General features: G+C 46.0%; 1 protein-coding gene across 6 annotated transcripts in view; it reads left to right on the top strand.

Annotated features, from left to right (window-relative positions):
* The window catches only part of EXD3 (exonuclease 3'-5' domain containing 3), a 295665-nt gene that overhangs the window by 123502 nt on the left and 151111 nt on the right, over positions 1-21052 (top strand). For all 6 annotated transcript variants that reach the window (XM_075170196.1, XM_075170194.1, XM_075170195.1 and 3 more), the window contains one exon: positions 16201-16367. In XM_075170196.1, coding sequence (XP_075026297.1) covers positions 16201-16367 — 167 coding nt within the window. The remainder of the gene's footprint in view (positions 1-16200; positions 16368-21052) is intronic.

Raw genomic sequence — 21052 nt, 5'->3', positions numbered from 1 at the left:
CATCTTCGTCACAACTTCTGGAGGTATTTTGGTGCATGCAGTGAAGGGGTTTCTGTTGATGCTATGGCGGATGGTCAGAAAAACCTCCCAACCAACGTACCCGATTGCAGATGGTGTCAATCACTTGTGGAGACAGGAGGCTTGGGAATAGATGCTCTCTGAAAAGCGCTTGTTTGGGGCCTGGTAAGACAGCTCCCTAGAACCTACACAGAGCTCAACTGCATGATGGACTATGGGCAGAAGGTCGCCTTTGCTTTCCCAAAGTATTCCAAACTTTGTATTTTCTGCGTGCTGCCAACTTATATATTTTGGACAACTATGTAATTATCACACGAGTAGTGCTTAAACCTGCCTGTTATCAGGCACTCTTAGTGCTATCAGAGATTACTGTCTTTGGCATCACTTTAAAGCGATCAGAATCTGTACCTATGCATCTGGAGGAAACCAAAATAATCGCATGTGCAGGTAGGCTTCTGTTTCACGCTGCTGGCAGCGCGGCTGCACCGAACAAAGGAAGTTACAAAGGAGGAATCTCTGAACAAGTTTTGTTTTTCAGTGCAAAAACTAAGGTTGTCCAGGACTTTATTGTCTTTGAAAGACTGGGCTTTACATGAGGGAAAGATTCAACTTTCCACTCAGAGCTTCACCTATGACCTGACATGTTTTGACCAAAAAAATCCATTAGGCTCCTTGTGGAGCTGGAGAGAGTTGTCGTTGGTGTTGTCTGTCCCATTCGTGTGTTTAGTTCAGGCTCACAGACAATTTGTATCTCCCAGGCTCTGCCTGGCGATGCAGTATTAAAGACACGCTGCGCAGGGTAGGAAGTGGAGGATGGGATGCAGTGTGACTTCTGGGTCACCCTGGGGGAATGGGAACCAAAACTCCCAAAAGGCTCCACAACGGCAAACTCTCAGTCAGAGTTTTCGGATAGTTTTTTCAATTTTAAGTCCAAAGAGGTTGAAAGTCTTCATGGGTTTAAAGCCCATTTTTGTTTAATTCTGTGCTCCAGCCGTGACAAAAGACTTAAGTTATATAGATATCGAGAGCCCTGGTGAAAGTGGTGTCTCTCCTTGTTCAGTGGTGCTGGCCGTGTCATGTTCGGTATGGCGGGCGATAGACATTTCTGGGCTGGTATTTCGTTTTGTTTGCCCTGAGCAGTACAAGTACAGAATTTTCCCATTCCTGCCCTGTGGGATGAATCAAAGGTGTGATCCTGACTGCTCCTACAAAAGGCAGAAACTCAGTAGTTAATTGTAGGGCCAACAGAACCTGTTTCCAGCCCTGTAGCAAACTGGTTTTGCCCCCTCCGCCTGCCAGCGCCCACGCCGCTGATCTGCTGTCCAGGCTGTGGCTGCGCAGGCAGGGATGGCAGCCGTAGGCAGGCAGAGGAGGCAGGCGGAAAAGCAAAGGGATCAAAACGTCTTCATACCCTAGGGAAACTGCCCTCATCACAACTGCCTGTGGGCGAGCCTGGTTAGCCCAGGAGGAGAGCTACAGCTTGTATCACCTCCTCCAAGCAGAGATACCTGGAGGGCAGAGGGAGGGGGAGAGTACTCTTCTTGCACAGTGCCAGCTGCATTGCTATTCATGCTTGCCTAACTGATTCTGAGCTGCATGGAAACACACGGGAGAGTGCCTGTCTTCACAAGCAGAGGGGAAGGCGTGTAGGGTATTGATGGTAGATAGGCAGGAAAAAAAGAGGCAGGGCATGAGCCAATTGTCTGCTTTGCTGTGTACCCTTCTGCTTCCATTTTTGCGTGCTTCATATTTTTCATAGCTTTAATCAGCAGCGTAAAGATGGTAGAATTGGGTAGAGCAACCACAGAACAGCCGATAAATGACACTGATCAGAGGTGTTCAGGAAGGGTCATCCTGCCAGCAACTGCAGAGGGCACTTGGCCAGCAGCGAGAGGGGCTTATTGAATGCTGATGTTTCCCTGGAAGTTCTGCAGGACAAAATCACTTTGAGATTAAAAAGCATGGAAGGCTTTTTTCAATCATCTGCCTAGCTTTCAAAAAGTGGAGACACATAGAGCAATAATACCTATGAGGAGCATAGCAGGGAAGCAACTCTGATTGCAAATGTCACCTCTACCAGTGTTTTAGATGTCAGATAGTATCTGAGGTACTTGCATGAGGTTGGCAATATGACATGGGACCTGCAGGGGAGCACTCCCTTCTCAGGTGGCAGCTGGAGCCCGAGGACATCTCAAATACCACCAGACACCTGTGTTTTGGAGACCTGAAATTCTCCTGGTTTAACAGAGGGCTTAGGAATAGGAGGGTCTGGTATTTTGCTGCACCGCTTTTAGTGTGCGGTGTTCTCACTGATTGTTTTGGGGGTCATCTTGCAGTTGTGCCCTTCTAGACTCAGCTTGGTTGATTAGTGCCAAAGCACCCATCTGGTGTGGAGTCACCCGCACCCCTTCAGGTCCGGTCCGTTCCACATGGGAGCTGTGCCCGTCTCTGTGAGGAAAGAGCTGCCCGGGAAGCTCTGAGGCCCTGATGCCACCCACAGGAGACAGTCTCAGCTTGATGAGGAAAGGCTGGGATAGTTGTGCAGGGGGAATGACAGAATATTATGGGTATTTCTGAACAGTTAGAGCCCAGAAGGCACACACTTGCTCGATGATTCTAACGTCCAGAGTATTTTTGCAGGGAATAGTTTGACTGCAGCAGAGCTAACCACTTGGTACAGTTTAAAATGTTATCTCAGGGTACTTTGGCCCAAGAAGTATACGTGCGTTCATTTGGACTTCCTGCTATGAAATTCCTTCTCCCGTGGAGCAGAACAGGGTGACGGTGCACAGCAACGTGGCTTTTCATTTGGGGCAATAACTAGATCAGTGTTGGGCAGGGTTAAAACCAATTAGTTTATTTAGGACTGTCGGTGTTACAATCACCTGTTTTGCAAGGCGTCTGGTACAGTGAAGTGGTAGAAACGGTGCTTCCACTTTTACTGCCCTTGAGCCAAAGGGCCTTGTGTTCCTAAACCAAAAAACTTTCTCTGCTAGTGTTTGCATGGGGGAAACTGTCCCTTAGTTTCTCAAATGTAGAATCTTAAACCCTTCCAAAATTAATGCTCAGAAAAAGCGCTGGTGTTTGAAAAGCTGTTACTTGTTCTTTGGGCACTCACGGTGAGCTGTGGCTCATCAGCCAGCCCTTTTGCCAGCTAATGGTTGGAACCGCGCTCTCCTTCATTTTGGCGTGTGCAACTTGAGAGAAGGGTACGGGGATACAACACCCAGAGAAGTGGCCCTTGTTCTTTTCAGGCCCCTGTTTTTCTCTGGTCTGCTCTGGTCTTGCATGAGAATGAAGTAGGTGAACCCTGGAGCCAGCTGTTCACCGTGTTCGGCGCTGGGAGAGGCTGCAGCTAATCTCCTCTCCTTCTCCAGCTGTGACAATGAGATAACTTACTTATTTTAAAATTTCTGACCATGAGAATCAAACACTGTGCCAGCTCGTACTCTGGGTGACCAGGGGTGAGATGCTAGTAATTTGTAGCAAATGTATAACTCTAGTTCCACTAAAATTCTAGGGTTGTTATGCTACTTCACAGATAATATTCAGATAATATTCAGAAATCTGCCCAAACAGAAGGCATAGAAGTAAATGTGTAATACTTTTGAAAAAACTTTGACAATTCCTGGTCCTTAATCTTACACTACAGCAAGGAGTTGATGTAATCGTATTTATTTAACCAATTTATTTCTAAATGGCAAACATCCTCAATGACTGATGCCAGGATCCTAATGCGCTCTTTCTGTTCAGGACCATTTTGACCTCAATTAAAATGTAACTACCTCTGGAATAAAATGTAATAGCTGTTGCGCTCAAGGAGGTAATTTTTAAGGGGAATTTAAAGGGCAGAATGCAATTATTTTTTTAAAGTTTTTGTGGCCAGAACACCTGGCGAGTAATCCTGCTCTGGGGAATCTTTAAAAAGGACAAGAGGTCAAAAAGGCCACTTTGCAAATATCCACGTCTAGTGTCCTTCTGTAGGACTCCTGAGTTTAGGCAAAATTTAAATTGAATCAAGATTGTTTTGAGTACAGCAGCATCCCTGTAGCGCAAGGAACTTAATATCTGCAGGGAATTAAGCAATCTGTGCAATGCAAATGGGAATGATATTCAGGAGGTGATCCATAAATGACATGTCTTTCGGTATAAGTCTGCATGTCAAATTATCTTTTGCTCTGTGTTTGAGTGAACTGTATATTCAGGCATCTAATGGATTTCATCACTCAGACGTCAAATCTAGACTGGCTGTTTTCCTGGAAGGTAGAAACCAAAATTAGTTTAACCAGCCGTTGTGTGGAGTCCCTTGCTAGTATTTATGGCCTCTTTTTTAGCAGGAAATTAGAACCAGTGGGTGATTGGTTTTGTTCCTTCTGGCCTTAAAAGTCTCAGGGAGGAATCATCAGCTGAAATAAATTTTCATGGTTCTGCTTGTGTTGCTGCAACAGGGTGCTTGAGCTGAGGAGCTGTCCCACTGGAGCCCAGGCAGCACTGGGTATGGGTGTGTATATAAATATGCAAGAGCTACTCCTTGCCTCTATTTTGCCTGCAGTTTGCCTGTTAAGCTATCTGCAAAAGGATTGCATTTATCTTTCCACAACTTTAAGCAGATTCCTAACAGCTGCCGTTTAAAAAAGAGAAGATTTTTCTTTTCTTTCCCATTTCCCTTTTGCAAAATAGATGGTCTTTAGACCTGGACCAGTGACAGGTTTAAGATCTGGTATCTGTCTTGTGAAGCCAGGATTGAGGGAATTGCTTTATATCCGTTGAGAACTGGCAGTCTTTCTTCCCCCAGTGTCGGCTTGTTGCTCCCATTGCTCCTTTCATTCCTCTTCCTGCGTTTTGTCCCCTGTTCAGGGACTGACCGGAAACTCCGTGGTGGTGGAAGTCTTTTAGCAATCCTTCTGCTTTTGCCCCGTGCCTTTTTCTTCAGACTTACTATTCTCGTTGGAGGTCTCTGGGGAGAACATAGAGCCACAATGTGATGTAAAAGTATATTGTACCTAATATTAAACCATGGAAAAACTGGACAATAAAAGTAGCAGGCAAAGTATAGATTTCCTTCTATTTTTCAGTTCAGTTTGCAAACGGTGTCATATATTTATTGATAGCTGAAATAACATCAGAGTTGCAAAGCAAAAGGACTTACTGATATGGCTGATGCAGAAAACAGGCACATCTGTGACTGTCTCAGGAAAAGCATAACGTAATTCTTCAGTTACGTTCTGCTTTCTGGGTAGAGAGCAGTAAAATATGCGTCTGTACTAATGAAGTTAGCGCTGTTGGTCTAAAAGAAATGGGAACTTCTCATTTAACAAACCCACAGCTGTTGTGGGAGAAATACATGGGAAAAGCCAAACATGCAGTGTGTTCCATGCCTTACTATCTAAAGAAAAGTCTATCAAAGGATGATATATACAGTTAATACCTCCATGTACCTCCTGCATGGCTAAGAGAGGATTATTTTCTGTAAGATCTGGAGAGCTGGTGTGCCTAATGATAATTATAGTAATTTTATTTATGATAAATCTAGCCACTTCTAGATAAATAAATCATGGTTAAGCACAAACTTACTAATGAATTCTCGTGGAATTTTACAGTAGCTACAAAGAAGCTAAGAAAAACTGCCATTGTTTTCCAAACTAGCTACCAAATTGTCAAAAATGTCAAAAACGTTTTAAAAAATCAGTCAAAAATTTCTCTGGAGTGATGGGAGATGTGTTTGCTCAATAACTTTGGAAAATCAACTCGCATTTACTTAAGTGGATCTAGAGGGCCAAGCTCTGGGGATTCAGCAGAAGCTTATGGAGCTGGGCGTCTGTCTTCTGCTTCAGTGAGGTACTGGCAAGTAATTCCTTTGAAAGCTCAGGACCTCAGTTTTAAAAGTTGTGGCCAAATAGCCTTTATGTGCAGACATATTAAATGCTAGAGAGTGAAGAAAGGAAACTGGAGAGAACACACTGGGAAAAAACCATCTCCTTTAAATTGTTTTGGTATGTTAGAGATGCTTTCTGACCTTAAACCCCCTGCAACCAGACAGGCCTAGCTTGCTGCTAAGCAGTGTAATTACATTTCTGTCACTAGCATGCATTCATTCGAAAGCACAACTTCATCAGAAAGAGATTTGGTATGGTATAAAAAAGAGGCTAATTGGCTTATGGCTGTGGGTTGAGAGGTCAGTATTAGATTAAAGAGTTAAGAGCATCAGCAGGCGGTTGTGCCTGATGTGCCCTGGTGGTATGTTTAATTCAGCCGAATGGAAGAAGCATCTTAGGAGCAGGAAACAGTACGGGAAGGACTGTCGTCCAGAACTTTGTAGGAACATGTGGGACATCCAAGCTCCTCAAAAGCTACATCAGGAGTCTAATATGGTACCAGGATACCTGTTGCTGACTCCAAACTGCATCAGCTATGGGATTGTATACCACAAAGTAAAAATGGGGACAGCCTCACTTAAAACAAGCAAATCCTCCTGTTCCTTTTGCTCTAAGACAAAGGGAACCCTATCAAGAGCATTGACATTGGCCTCTCCAGCAGAAATAGGGAAAGGCAAAGAGGAGGATGGGACATGAGCTTGCCTGCTGGCACAGAAGGAAAGGATGTGTTCACTGCTTTTTTAAAAGCGGGAAGCAAATAGGTCGTCAACAGGGCTCTGCACGTATTCTGTTTGCGAGTGGGAGACCACTATTTGCAGGTCTGTGGCATGAGACAACGCGATACTCTTGCCCTGTGGTAGTTTCTGCGCGCTTGGGGACGTGCAGATGTAGGGGCCACATTTGCCCAGTTTTTCTAAAGTCTTAAGCCTTGTCCATATTCACACACGTGCACAGGTCCGCTCTTATGTTCATATCCAGTCAGCAGTAAAACTACCCGGTCATTCAATAATCATCCCAGATTATTTCAAAACCCTGTAATCGATCGGTACCTGGGTGCTTCCACAGATAGATATTGGATTCTAAAGGCCTGTGCAAATCAGCTGCCTTGCACAAAGATGGTCGGACTATTTGCAATTGATAGTTTGGCTGTATTATACTTTTAGGCGAGATTAGTTCACCAGTTCCCTGCCAAGAAAAGAACCACATAAACAGAGGATTGTTTAGAAACAAAAAAAGTTCCTCTTGATGGAGAAGTCATGTAAATGGGAAGAAACAGGAAACTAATCTTCCCTTGTTCGCTGTGAAAGAATGCATATCTCTGAGGAATGTTGTAATTATGGATTTAGGAAATCAGTCCAATTTGCCAGGGTGTGAATTTCAGAGTTCATTCAGTCAACCCTCTCAAGCATTTCTCCTTCAGAACAAAAAACACCAGGAGTTTAAATGTACCGAAAGAGATTAAAGGAGAGAAAAATCTACTGCCAAGCTTTGCTTTTGGTAAAGATCCTGCAAATTATTGCTTTGGCTATGAGCCAGATGAGGTTTGTGCATGGTAAAATAGAAATAAGTGGTAACCCATGTTTTTCCTGTGGGCATCTATTTTTCATAGACTAATGATGGGAAGAGTTAGTGCTCCTGAGCAAGTACTTGCTTATTCACTTCGAAGACTTTAGTAAATAGAAAAATGTCCCCTGCTGTGAATGCCACATTAGCATGTTCTTAGAGAGAAAAGAACCTAAAACCAAGTTCCTAACTATTCTGAAGCAGCCTGGGCTGGAACAGATCCATAAGCAGAGCGGAGCTGGGGAGAGCGCTAGGTGTGAATACAAGGCACAGCAAGGCTCAGGAGGGTGAACGAAATAGCCCACGGTGAGCATCGCTGAGGAGCTCCGGCGTGGCCTGGGGGGGGGCTTTCAGAGGCAGGTCATGAGCGCTCAGAAACCTGCTTAGAAGTGAAGCAGCAGCAGAGAAGAGACCTAAGAAGTCTGATGTCAGTGAAGCTCAGGGCTGGGTTAAAAAGGAAGCAAAGAAATTAGCTTGCTGCTTCTGTTCTTTGGCAGTGAACACCGGAGATTTTAAGTTAATTCCACTTCAGAGCTTACAGGCCTTTTAATTAAGGTGGTGATACAGGTGAAAACCTGGAGCTCTTTGGTGACCAATCTTTCATGCAGCTATTTCCACAAGAAAAGTGCAGATCTGGGGGGAATTGCCGTACATCAGGAATAAGTGCGGGCAGAGTAACGATGCATCCTGGTATAGGAGGACCCCTCTAGAAAGCTGTTAAAGTAATCTGGAGCCAGGACCAAGTAACAGGAGATTCCTGCTTTGTTGCTCAGCCTCATAACTTGGAATCTGACCTGAGCCAGGGAGAATGGAGTAGGGAGAGAATGAGAAAGAGGTTTCTGAGGCTCTTCCCCCATCTGCAGATCCTTCCTCCTGAAGAGTCTGCATCGGCTGGACCCGAGCAGTAAATCCTCCTGCCCCGCTGGGGAGTAAATGTGCTGGAATTCCACGTCTTTCTGGAAAGGAAGATGGAGCTTATGAATTCTCATTATGTATGTGACTAGGTATGGGAACATTTAATTGAGTGATTGGTTGGGTTAATTGGTATACTGGTTTAGCTCGTTAGGGTTAATATTAGGGCTATCCAAAACAAATGGGAAGGCGTCACGGTGGCTTCAGCTCATGTACATCCTGACAAACTGATGAAGTGTAATCCTGCGAGTGCATTTAACAGCAGCAGTGGAGGCACAGCGACAGTGGTTTCATTCCTGCAGGCTCTTCCTCTTTCCACATCTGCAGCTCTCGCAGTCCTGCAGTGAAGTAGTGCTTTAGTTCTCTGTTCCTGTCCCTGCAACGGTGTCGAGTTCTGGCAGCGTGCGGCTGTCGCTGCAGTTTCTTGCTGTGCTTTTGTAGCTGGAGTGGAGTTACTGCAGACAGATCTTGTAGTACGAGTGGACGTCGCACACTTCTGCTAAGTCGGATTTTGAAATAATCACGTTTGATAGTAATCCTTCAGGCAGCCTCATAGCTTAGCAGGAAGTCGTATTTTCCTCGTGAGGGCTTCCATGCTTCAAGATACGAACTAAAATAGAGTTATGTAATGGTGACTTCTGTAGAAAGTTTATGAAAGCGCTTGGCAATTGTATAAACCTTCTTAGGCTTGAGAGACCAGAGAAATTATGTTGGGTCATATGAGGACCAGGCTCGGTGAGCCTCAGTAGCAGTGCAGGTCACTTGAAGTGCGGTATATGGTGGGAGCCCTCACTTTCTTAAACTGGAGAGCACAATTTGCCACAGTGACACTTTGTTCGTGTGTGTGTGTGACATAATGACAAAAGGCGGATAGATAAATGCTACTTCAAAATACACTGGGAAGATAAGGGTTGCCAGTTTGTCTTCAATGCACTGTGTTATTGGACTTAGACAAAGCATCTACTGTGATAAGTAACATACTACTTTGTGCTCTGAAAGAGTTTGGCCAATTTCCCCATCCTCATTCATCTTCAGTCTTGCCAAGTGCTGGAATGCTCCCAGAAAATATCTCCAGCCTGCCATCGTGAGACCAAGAGGTGTGAGAAATCTGGAAGCATATCAAAACTGTGCAGCTTATGTATTCAGAACAAGTCCTTGGTCCTTCGCTGATCCCTGGGATGAATAATATTCAGCAACTCTGGGGCCAGGGTTAGGTTAGAATTCAGAAGACGCCTCTGCAGTGATTGTGAGAAAGGGATTGCAGGAAGAAGCACAGACCCTCAGGACAGACTTCACACTGAAGTGAAGGAAAAAGTAATTATATCTTAAAAAGCAAGTAGGGTGAAGTTACCTTAGTCTATTTGTTAAGGAATTTTTGTTTTTTTATGGATGGCATGCAATTATTTCTCTCTCCAAACAAAGGTTATTTTAATAGGGTTAGCCTGTCTCTATAGCTCATTAAGACGTACATCTATGACATTCCCTGAACATGTAGTGGAGGAGAGAACAAGTATTGCAGGTGAATGCACCCTGATTTTGTGTATCAGCGTACCTGGAGTTGTTGTGGGATGTAGTTGAGGAAAATGAGTTAATTGTGGGTTAAAATAGAAAGAAAAGTTCTGGTCTTCCCACTGGGAAAGTCCCCAAAGTGTCAGGCTACACCTACTCTGCTAAACAAGACCATGAACTGCTCTGTGATCCCAAAGACAAGTGGCACTGGCTGAACCAACACGGCCTCAGGCTGCCTTCCCTCCGGGGAGATTTCTCTGAAATCCACAGTGACGGGGCGGAGGGATGGGGTCCCTTTGCTAATGCCGTTCTGCAAGCGCAGCCGCGGTGGCTAATCAGACAGTAAAAGCCGATTTTTCAGGACAGCGTTTAAGTGGCTGCATTGCTATGCTGGTGGGTGATGTGATCCAGAGTCAGTGCTGAGCTTCACCACCTTTCAGACGTATCGTGGTGCCCTCTTTAGAAGATCCCCCTGTGTCCAGAAGCACCTGGGGGGCTGCGTGCCTGAGGGTTCACTTGGGCAGTCAGGAGCAATGGTGGTGTAGAGTATTACACCTTCTCTGTTAAAGCTCAATTTCTGTCTGGGCTTGGGCCTTCTCCAGCCAAGAAACATTGATATCCATGTTCTGGTGAGCTACTGAAGTGAAATCTGGTAATGATCGTGTCAGATTCACTGAAGTAAAATGTTGAAGCGCCACGTGCCCTGTGAAGTGGAGCCGTTGCCAGCAGACAGTTTATCTGTGATGTGGCTCTGTGAGTTGGGTGAAGGTTGTATGAAGGATGTCCAACGCTGTGTTTAAAAAAATGTCTCAACCACTTGCTTAATATATTTTTAAATACTCTCTCTTCAGATCTGAATTTGAAAGCAGAATTTGTTCTTTACCTCAGCTACATACCTGCTCTCGTCTGTGGCAGTGTGAGCAGGTTTTGGAGACATGATGACTTCATCTGGCGAAGACGAATGACTTCCCTCAGGGGCTGCCTGACAGAAATTTGGAAGGAATCCCAATGCAGGAAACGTATTTGGATCTCTGTGTAGTATTGTTGAGCATGATCAGGACCATCCTGTATTCTGGGGAGATGAGATCTTGGGTGTTCTTCGCCCGGGAGGTGCTTGGAACTTGAAAGCAGCAGTCGCTGCAAGAAGCCGCCTGTCTGTGTGGAGACGAGTCTCAGTGCTGGGGAATGCACAGCAGTGCTAATCACAGAATCAGGGGCTAATTCCAGTTTGAAGGAGGCTGTGGAGGTCTCTTGTCTGCCCTCCTGCTCAAAGCAGGGCCAACTTAGTTAGACAAGGTGTTGCAGGGCCCTGCCTGGTTCCGCAGCCCCTCTGGACCGGTTGCAGTGTTTAGCTACTCTCACTGCCACCTTTTTTTTTCCTTTAGGCTTGGCTGGAATTTCTGGAAGGATCTGACTCCATCTTCTCTATGATCCCCCATGATAAAATTGAAGAGAGCAATTATATTCCCCCATATCTCCCAACTTAGCCTTCCCTTGGCTGAACAAGGGCTGCTCCCTCAGCCTCTCCTTCTACATCAAGTGCTCCAACCCACTAACCGTCTCAGTGGCTCTTTACTCAACTCTCTCCTATTTTTCAGCATCTCTTTCACACTGGGGTGCCAAAACTAGGCGCCGTGTTCAGGTATGGTCTCACAAGTGCAGAACAGAGGGGAGTAATCACTTCCCTCAACCTGCTGCCTGAAACGCAGCTGGCTGTGCAGTCAGCCGGGTGAATTTTAACAGACAGCTATACATTTTTTTTTCCCTTCTGGCTGCCATTTGGAAGTGGTGTCTGGACTTCTGAACGAGAAATTGCATTGGCAAGATGGTGTAAGCTGCAGAGAGAAAAATGGAGCCAGGTGCATCTCATCCCACAATCTTGTCCTAGCTACTCCTCACAAGCTAGCAGCTTCATTCAGGTTGCCCAGGAACAGTAAGCTCCTTGCGAGGAGCCCCAATACAGCGGCAAGTTGGCTTTAAGAGTTGCCTTTGCCTTGATCCGTTCAAGTAATATCGTAAGTTAGACTCCTCTGAACTGCCTTTCAGAAGAGCTGATTGCATGGGGAGACTGGGAGGCTGAGTCTCCTGATTCACAAAGCTGAAGCTAGGTAGTGTGAATATGCCCCAGGGAGCCACATTGCCAAAGCTTTGTTGAAAGAGAGAAGAAAGACCACTTCCCCGCCATTGATGTGGTAATGGCCTCCAGAACACTGAAGTGTGGCTCTGTCAATGACGCACTGATGCTATCTGAAAGTCAGTCTTCTGGGATATGAATGGAGGCTATTTTGTTCTTCTTCAGTTCATAAATTAGTGCATCTGAGTAGCCAGTGCCTGTGAGCGAGAGAACAGCTCAAGTGGTGAGAAAGCTCGGCTTTCTCATGCTTCTGTCTTTGTGCATTGGCCATGGGTGAGTGGCCTGCTGCTTTCACAAGAAACCCTGTTCAGAAGTGAGTGTGGGTAAAGTTGGCATCTTTTATCCAAGCGCCATCTCTGTAGGATATCCAGAAGTCAGGGTCCCCCTTCTCTCACGGAACAGGCTGTGACCCTGGTCTGAGCCGGCACTGAGGTCTCAGCTCCAGCCTCATGCGTAAAGGACTTCCCTCCAGTGCCACACTGATGGTGACACTACTGCAGCATCTCTCCGTGTGGGACAAATGATGCTAACTTCGAACCAGAAATCTCGAGCACAAATAAAATAAAGTAATAATGAAACTAAGACAGTAGGATGTTCCAGGGGATCTTTAAACAAAGGTGTCTGCGCAGTACCTGCAGCACTGCGCTGAATTTAGAAATGCTGTTGGTGTCCTCCACTGCTTACAGTGGTTTTGTCCTTTCAAAGTCCAGGTTTCTTTTTCCCCTTTTAAAGTTGCTGGCTCTAAAATATTCTACTTGACATTTTCTCTACACTAACAGGATTTTTTTTGTTGATTCTGGAAGCACTTGAGAACAGGGGAAATTGGCCAAGACATTCAAAAGTTAAATTAAAATCTGACTCTGCAAATAGCCAGTGTCACTGGTGTGAATAACTTCATTCTCTGGTAAAAGATACTGAGGGAAAGCAGAGAATCGTATCGGACAGAAATGCGACTTAACACACACAGGTGGAAGTAATCTAGGGTTGGCTAGGGTGACTTCCAAGGAAGATATTGGGTATTTGGATCAAAAATTATTGATAACAATGGAGGAATTGCTGATGCTATGGGTTAAGACGAGGACATTCCTAATCTTGCTCTGCACTGGTTGTTGTGAGCTTTGTAAAGCATTCGGCTGGGTAAGAACAGGATTTACGGGTAGGTAATCTGCAGCAGTCATTTTGGAAAGCTTTAATCATGGGTTATTGTTGGTGTCAGGAGTTTTTGTGTGCACCTATGGATTAAAGAACGTATGATATGTCTAGAATTCAGAGAGGGATGTAAACAAGCCTCATGGTATATATAATCTTTTCCTGCTCGGAGGTGTCGCTGATGTTGATCAGAACAACTGTGCCAGTTTCCTCTTGAAAAGTGTTCATTTACTGAAAACAAAATACATGAAATGTCATCCCTAGTGAAACATTTGTCTCTGCATCTGTGCCCACATCTTCTAGGGCCAAAGTTTCCACATTCTTGCTTCTTGCAAAGCTGTTGCGGTGGAAGCCTTTCCCCTTTATAGCAATGTTGGGTTTTTTCAGTAAAAAACAAACAAAGCTATTTTCCGTTTCAGAATGCAAGATGTAATATCTCTGGAGAGATTAACCTTCTTTCCAGAGTTGTTTTTGTGGTTGAAAGAATAAATCTGTTATCATTAAAATTAAAAAAAAAAAAATCTGCACCTCATTATTTCCAGAAATAAAGCTGACATAATGAGATTTATTAAGAATTGACTCTGGGTGAACTGAAGAGAGATCCAACCCCAAAGACTTTGTGTTCTAGGAAAAAAGCAGAAAGACAATAGGATGGACACAGGGGAAGCTAGAAGAGAGAATTGGTCTGTGATGTTAATAAGAAAATATGTTCTTTTTGGGAAGGACTCTGAGAAGTGGCTTGGCAAATGCGGCAGGAGGAGTTATTCAGACCCTCTTCACGTGTTAGGTGCTTGGCTGAGCTCAGTTGCGTGAGGCAGAGATGCGAGAGATGCACAAAGTATCAGGACTGGCATGGCCGGGCGGAAAGGTCGGGAGGAAACGCAGAGGGCAAGAAGTGTTAACGTGATAGCTTATCCTTTTCGACTCTGCCCCTTCCCTTGGTTCCCTCTCCTGCTTCTCTCCCGTAGCTGAGCCCCTGGTTAGCTGCTGGACCCCCGTCCCGCTGACACTGGCTCCTTGCTGTGCCACCAGCCTCTTAGGAGCAGCAGTAAAAATATTCCTCCACATATCCATGAGAAGAAATGTGGTTTGGCATTTGGCAAAGTCACAGGGGCGCAGACTTAGTGCTGAGGCAGCAGTTTTTATAAGCAGGCGGGCTTCTCGTGTGCACTACCTGGGATGCCAAATTTCTCTGGCTTTTCTTCCAAGCCTCTGCCCCCTCCTGCACCTCTATGGGGTGGGTCATTCTTTTTTCTTTTTCGCTTTCTTTTTTCCTTCCCTTTTACCTTGGGGGCCATCAACAGGTTTGTTTCCTGATCTCTGTGCAGGGTGTCTGCTTTGAAGACAACTTCTTACCTTTTAGTTGCTGAAAGAATGTGAGGAATGAGGCCCCATGGCCCCAGCCTACCACCCAGCCGGCTGTGTTTGTACATGCAGTGGAGAAAGAGCAAGTCCCTGGGAGCAGGCTCTGACCCTGCAAGCGCTGCTTGGTGGGCAGCGAAGGAGAGATGGCGGTGGCATGTGCAGAGGGTGGGGATGGACTTCAAGTGCGTATCTGAGCATTCCTCTACACTGAAAAATACTGGTTGGTAGTGCCAGCAGCAATACAGCCATATAGCTACAGATCCTAATCCACCAGGTAGTTTCAGCTTGTTTTAGCAATTAAGTTTTCTTGATAGTGTTAACTTCTAAGGCAGATCCATGGGTAAATCACGGCAAGAGGAGCGAGTTGCTGATCTGGCTGCCGTGGCTCTGGGATATTTGCAAGTGCAGGTGGGTTGGCTGGGCAGGAGGAGAGGGTTATTCCCACCCCCATGTAGCTGTCACGGCTGTCAGTGTCACTGTGTATGTGTTTCCTCTTACAACTGCATCCGCCAACAGGGTGAACAAGACAAAAGAGCTTTGGGGAATCCAGCTGTTGCAGAGGAAACTGTTATGGGCCCTCTTTGCCTGCCCTGCCCCTTGGCAATAGCTGCTCCTTCATGCCAGGGTGGGCAGCGTGCCGTGCTCCGGCCGCTCTGGCTCGCAGCTGGGTATTTGGGCTTATACCACAGGCAGCCGGGAGTTTGCGCTTGTGCCCCCAGGCGCTGCAGCGTGCCGAGGCACGGGCGCGCGTTCGCTTCCACCAGAAAACAGCTGGCAACGGGGAACGTCCTAAACTGCTCTCCCTGTTTGCAGGTGCACGTAGGGCAGGCTCCTACAGCGACACTTGAGATCGTTGTGTTTGTCCGTATGGCTGAAGCAATAATCCAGTTGTTATGTCCACAGAGGCCTTAAATAGATACAATGGGAGGAATTCTTGCCCCCAACCCTAGTTCTTCACAGCCGGAGGAGGGACCAGGTGCCCCTGTTTTCACAGTGGTGTGTGCAGATGGGCTGTAGGCTGATGAGCAAGTCTTTTCCTCGCTGAACACCAAAGTCTGTCGCTCAGGAAAGCTTTGCTGATGTGTCCTACCTGTAACCCGTGTGTCCTAATTACCCGTGCAAATGCTCCCAAGGCTAGAGGAGACCCCATGCTACTGTCTTACCTGGAGAGAGACTAAGCCATCCTATTGCCTGTCCCGGGACACCAAATCACAGCATCACTTCAGGGCAAAATGTGACTACAACAATCCAAACTCTTGCCCCTTCTGTAATTACCTGCCTAATGAGCCCAAAGACCTTTACTGTCTGGTCAGTCACTAGTTCTGATTTTGCTTAATATAATCGGTATCTGAGCAAATAATATGCTAGTCATCAGTCAGGCTAAATGGTATTGCTTTATCCTTGTTTCTCTGTGCTGCACCTGCAAAGTGGTATTCCTGAACAAATGCTGTCAAGGGGACACAAGTACCCTGATGAGCTCTCAGGTAAAGTACTTGGCAGAAAAGTGCAGCACTCCCTGGGTTTGAACAAAATCACTCCTGCAGTGGGGAGATTCTTGCTCCTCTCTGCACTTGTCCAGGACCTCCTGGAGGATGCTGTCTCCTGAGAGAGGGTAGAAACGCCCTGATGGGAATTGCACTGACGGTCTTTCTTCACCCTTGATTCCCCTTTCAGAGCACAGTTGGAGAGAATCGATGGCTTCAGGGGCACCTGATACAGTTGCTAATCAGTTACTGTGATTTGAACACAGCGGCAAGATGGGCGCAACGCTGCAATTTGCCCAAGGAGATGCTACCTTATGGAGTGGCTGATGAGCTTCAAAAGCTTCAGATCCAAGAGAGGTAAATACTGTTTCGTGCCTGTTTCAATGATTACATATTTGCTTAAGATAATCTGCCATGTTTCCTTGGGGAGATAATTTTGCAAAAACTTCCTGCATTTACTCAGATCACATCTTGGCCATGTACATGCTGCATTTGCTTTTCATAAGCCTGGAAATGTCTGTGAAGGGTACATTTTAAACTCACTCCTGAGTACTTAGAAGCTGTATGAGATTGCTTCATGCTGCAGAGGCGTCCTCAGACTTCCTTTGCCAGATCAACAGCACAAATGAAATGATGTGGGTAGGATCTGAATATGTGTCTATTTTACTGAGTTGATTACACGTCTGTCAAAAGTTTTCTATATACTCTGCATCCCCCACTGTACTGTAATCTGGTTTAATGCCTTTTGGGAGACTTACGGCCAAGAAAATAATTTTGAAGTTCCTTAAATTTCTCTAGTTGTATTTATTTTCTTCCTCCTTTGACAGTTCATAAGCCATTTTTCATCCCAGTCTGTAATTTTTGCCTCACCCAAAGCTTTCAGAAGTAATGGGAATTTTTGACATTTGGGGTCAGATCCCAGAAGAGTCGCGTTAATTGAATTTGGGATAAAACCGGACTCTCCAGCACAAATTTACGAAGTGAGCTTAAGAAGCCTTTAGCCCTCTAATTAGTTTCTGTCCCCTTTTCTTCCTCTGATGCAATCCCAATAACACAGTGCCGTGGTTCCTCTCCTGCTTTGGGACCCCCATGTTGTATGCAGCAGATTAGCCTGCAGTAGCTGCAGTTCCTCCCGCGATGGGAGCTTCATCGTGTTGCATCACCTGAAACAAGAGTACAAAGGCAGAAGTACAAAAAAAGAATTGAAAAATCCTTATATTAAGAAGGGTTCTTACAACTCCTTGATTTCAGGTGCACAGAACTGTGCAAACAGCCCGGGTCAAGGATCTCTGTGAACCTGCTGGTGTAGGAGGAGCAGAGGGGAAGGACGGAGGGAAGAGGGTGGCCAGGTTCCATGCTGTGTGTAGACAAAGCTGTGCTGAGTTGAGAAGAGGCTCAAAATTTAGGAAGGCGCATAGAGCCACCTAAACTGTTAGGAGCTGCCTGACCCCCACAGCAAGCTAGATCTGGAGGAATACCAGGGCTTTGCAGTTCTGGTTCTGGGTATTCTGTGCTGTGTCTCTTTGAGAAAATGGCCCAAGATCATCCTCTTTATGCAACAATATCCCAGGCAGTTGCCTAGCTATGCTGCATGGAGGAAGCAAGGCTGTATTTGAAAAAATGACTCAATGCAAATGATTTGCTGAGCCCCAGTAGTTCACTTGTGTACTCACATGAGTGATGGTGTATCTGCCATGCTTCGGTGACTGTCCACGAGATGTTTAAGCAGGTTATTCAGAGAAAGCTGTGTTCGGCACCTTTTTTTAAACCATTTTTGTCCTGCAGAAAGGCCTGCGTATATGCAGGCTACTGCAAGTCTTGAGGAACTGCAGAGCTTGCAGATGATACTGCGTGAGGGTCCTGTTAGGATCTCACCCAGGACTGCACAGGAGACCTGGAACCTCAGGGTGGATGAGGTCTGGCTGGCAGGCCCATCAACACATAGCCCAGTAGCCTCTGTGCCCACGCGTGTTCGTGAGCCGAACTCCTGCAAGGCTGCAGGCTACCACAGTCCTTGGGTTCAGAGCAATTACGCAGTCACCTTGCTGGCCTGCTACAATCAAGCAGCATTTTCTGCGCTCATTCATGTGCAGGAATTCATCTAATTGGATTCCGTGCACACAAGAGGACTTACCCCTAAATGCTCAATGCAAATGCAGGAGAGCTCTGGGCTGTGTGGTTGGAGTCAGCTTAGCTCAAAGCCTTGCTGTCATTTGAGGAGCAATCACGTGTTTCCAGGTAGATTCAAGGCTTTTGTCAAAAACAGAGGAGAGGAAGCAGTGATAATTCTTGGGTTCCTTAGGACGCTTCCATCGTTGTACGCATCAGTCACCTTATTCCAGGGTGTTGTGCTTGACTGGACTTGGCACCACTTGCCTGATGTCGCTCTCTTACCCTCACTGGTGAAATGCATTGGGGATTTTTTTAGCATGGAGATCGGTGTTTCTAGTTCAGAAGCCAGTTAAGATAAGAGGAAAGTTTGTGGGAAAATCTTGACCACTCCCAAAAGGTAACTATTTACAACTTTGTGCAAGCTGATAGCCCCTATCTTTAGCATCCTGCAAACATAGCCCTTGAAGCCTGTAATATGATTTGAAATTAATCTGATTTGAAACGGACTGTGTGTCCAGGAGGAGTTGATGATGACATCGTACATTGCCTGTTTGGGGAGGGATAAAACCAGCAGAAAGTTGATGATCGCTGCTCCCTGGGTAGCAAATTGGACGCTTTCAGCGCCGTGCTCTTGGTGTGAGAAGCAGAGGCAGGGTCCCTCTTGGCATGGCTGTTGCACCAGTCTGCAGCCCATGCTCATCTGCTCATGTGGTCCGGGGCTTTCTCCTGTTACTGCAGAACGTGCAGCTGTGTGCAGATGATCTGGGTGCTTACCTTATGTTCTTAGTGCAGGACTTTCCTACTGGTGTCATATGGCAGAATTACGACCTCCAGCTAACAGTTAGGATCTGTCTCTGGCTGCCTGGTTAATGCCGACACCTCACTAGGGGGTAAGGACACCATTTTAAGAAGACCAAGCCTGAGACTCAGCGAGGTTACCTGCTCCAACAGGTTTATCATCAGGTTTGTTGTCTTCAACATTACAGCAAATTTCGTCTCCTGGAAGTGGTGTTTATGCAAAAACTGCAGCTTTCGTAACTAAAAATCGTATTTTTGGAGCATAGATTGGACTAACTTGAATTACGTAGAAGGTGAATGAGAACACAGAGTATTATTATTTTTTAAATGCCGATGATTTTGGGAGGGTCTCACAGATGGCCTCGAACAGTTCATGTGCTGAGCTTCATGACAAAGATCTGATCCTTCTCCTAGCGCAGATCTGCACTGGTTCATGTTCGGGCCCCATGTAACCTCAGGAAATAAGACACAGATGTAATCACCCTCGAAACACTGTCTGCAAAGGCCCACTTCTCCATATGGTACATGGCTTTCTTGGAGCACAGGAAACTCTCGTCTGTCTAGGACATGCTTCTGCTTAGCTCTGAGGCATTGCTGGAGCTGCCCTCCTCCTCCCTCCCGCAGCTGCACCAGCTGCCGGTTGGGAGCCAGAAGGTTTTTGAGGTGTAATCCCTCAAAATACAAAGGGGTGGTTAACAGGAGTGTGACTTAGCCACAGACTCGGTGCATCTAGAAAGATAAAAAACAGCTCTCTGCTCTGGGAATCCTGTGTCGTGTAGGGGTGGAGTGAAGGCATGCCGATTAGGATGTGCTCTGCTGTTCACGAGGAGTTGCGACGGATGAGTAAAACCCTTCGTGCCCCAGTTCCCTCATCCAGTCATGATACCTGCTGCAGTAGCTGCTATAAAATCAGCAGAGCCATGGAACCTAATAAAACAGTCTGCCTGCCTTATTTATTGAGCTGACAAAGCAGCAGGTTCCCAGGGAGGGTGTTCACACTAGAGAGCAAGGTGGTACCAGCATATAAATGACATCATCTCTGCCACTGGTCACACCACATGCGGCCCCTGAACTCGGCAGGTGAGAATATTCCTAGAGACCTGAGACTGCACACCTTCATTAAATATTTTACACAAATATTGACTTCCCCATGCACACAAACCCATGGAAAAGAGTGTTTGTACAGTGAAAGCTGCTATGCTACAAAATTAGTCACACAGTCCCCTAAACATAAGGTTAGTAAATAGTTTCTCAAATAAACCATTTCAAGTCTCTATGGGAAAGAGACTATCCAGAAATTTGTGATATGTCCAAAATAGCTGGATATTTTTTATTAGTTTCTTTCTTCTGATTGCATCATCTGGCTGAGACACCACCGCAATACGCTGACCTTCCAGTTACAAGGCCATTTCAAGAGCCTGCTGCATTTTGAAAAGAAATGTGCTGTGTAAGATCCTGTTGTAGGAAGTCAGTTAGCTCATTTCTGCAGGCATCTTCCAACATTCCCAGGGTATTAATACACAGATACTGAATTTCTCTGTGTGGTGCCATCTGAAACCCAAATGGAGGGAGTAGCACAAGCAAGGCACTGGGTCTGTGGGTTCAGCTGGCTGTCTTCCCCTAAATATAGAAGGGTTTGAAACTTTGTTCCTGAACTTCTCTCGTTTCATCCCTGTGCAATGTAGGACAAATGTTCTTGTGCAACCTATGTGGACATTTTACAGGGAATGGGATGGAGGAGAAGAAGCTGGATAGCATCAGGGAGGTCCGTGAAGCCTTCCCAAGCCATTGCGTATAAAAGGATGAGGCAGGTTCACCCGTTCCCAGCTGGTAGTGGTCTTAGTGTGGAGCAGTCTGAGAGTCTCCTTCTGAGCCAGTTTGTGCTGTGGAGAAGTGTGAAGCTCCTATTTGGACACAGCGCTGGTCAGAGCTGACCTCTCTGTTAAGTATTATACCGTGGGAGCTAGCAGACTTCCATGTTAACCTCAAGGGCAAAAAGCAGTAAATCTAAAATGTGTTGTCTCTGAATGTGGAAACAGCTGCCCAACTTTGTCATCCAAGTTGCATCAGTTCTGGGAAAGAGAGCTGAGCACTGAGGACAGGGCTTGGGGCTCTGACTCCAGCAAGTGTTT

Source organism: Calonectris borealis, chromosome 21, assembly GCF_964195595.1.
Source record: "Calonectris borealis chromosome 21, bCalBor7.hap1.2, whole genome shotgun sequence".
In the NCBI taxonomy this organism is placed as follows: domain Eukaryota; kingdom Metazoa; phylum Chordata; class Aves; order Procellariiformes; family Procellariidae; genus Calonectris; species Calonectris borealis.
Note: the sequence above shows the minus strand (reverse complement) of the source record. Positions and strands in the feature narration are given on the sequence as shown.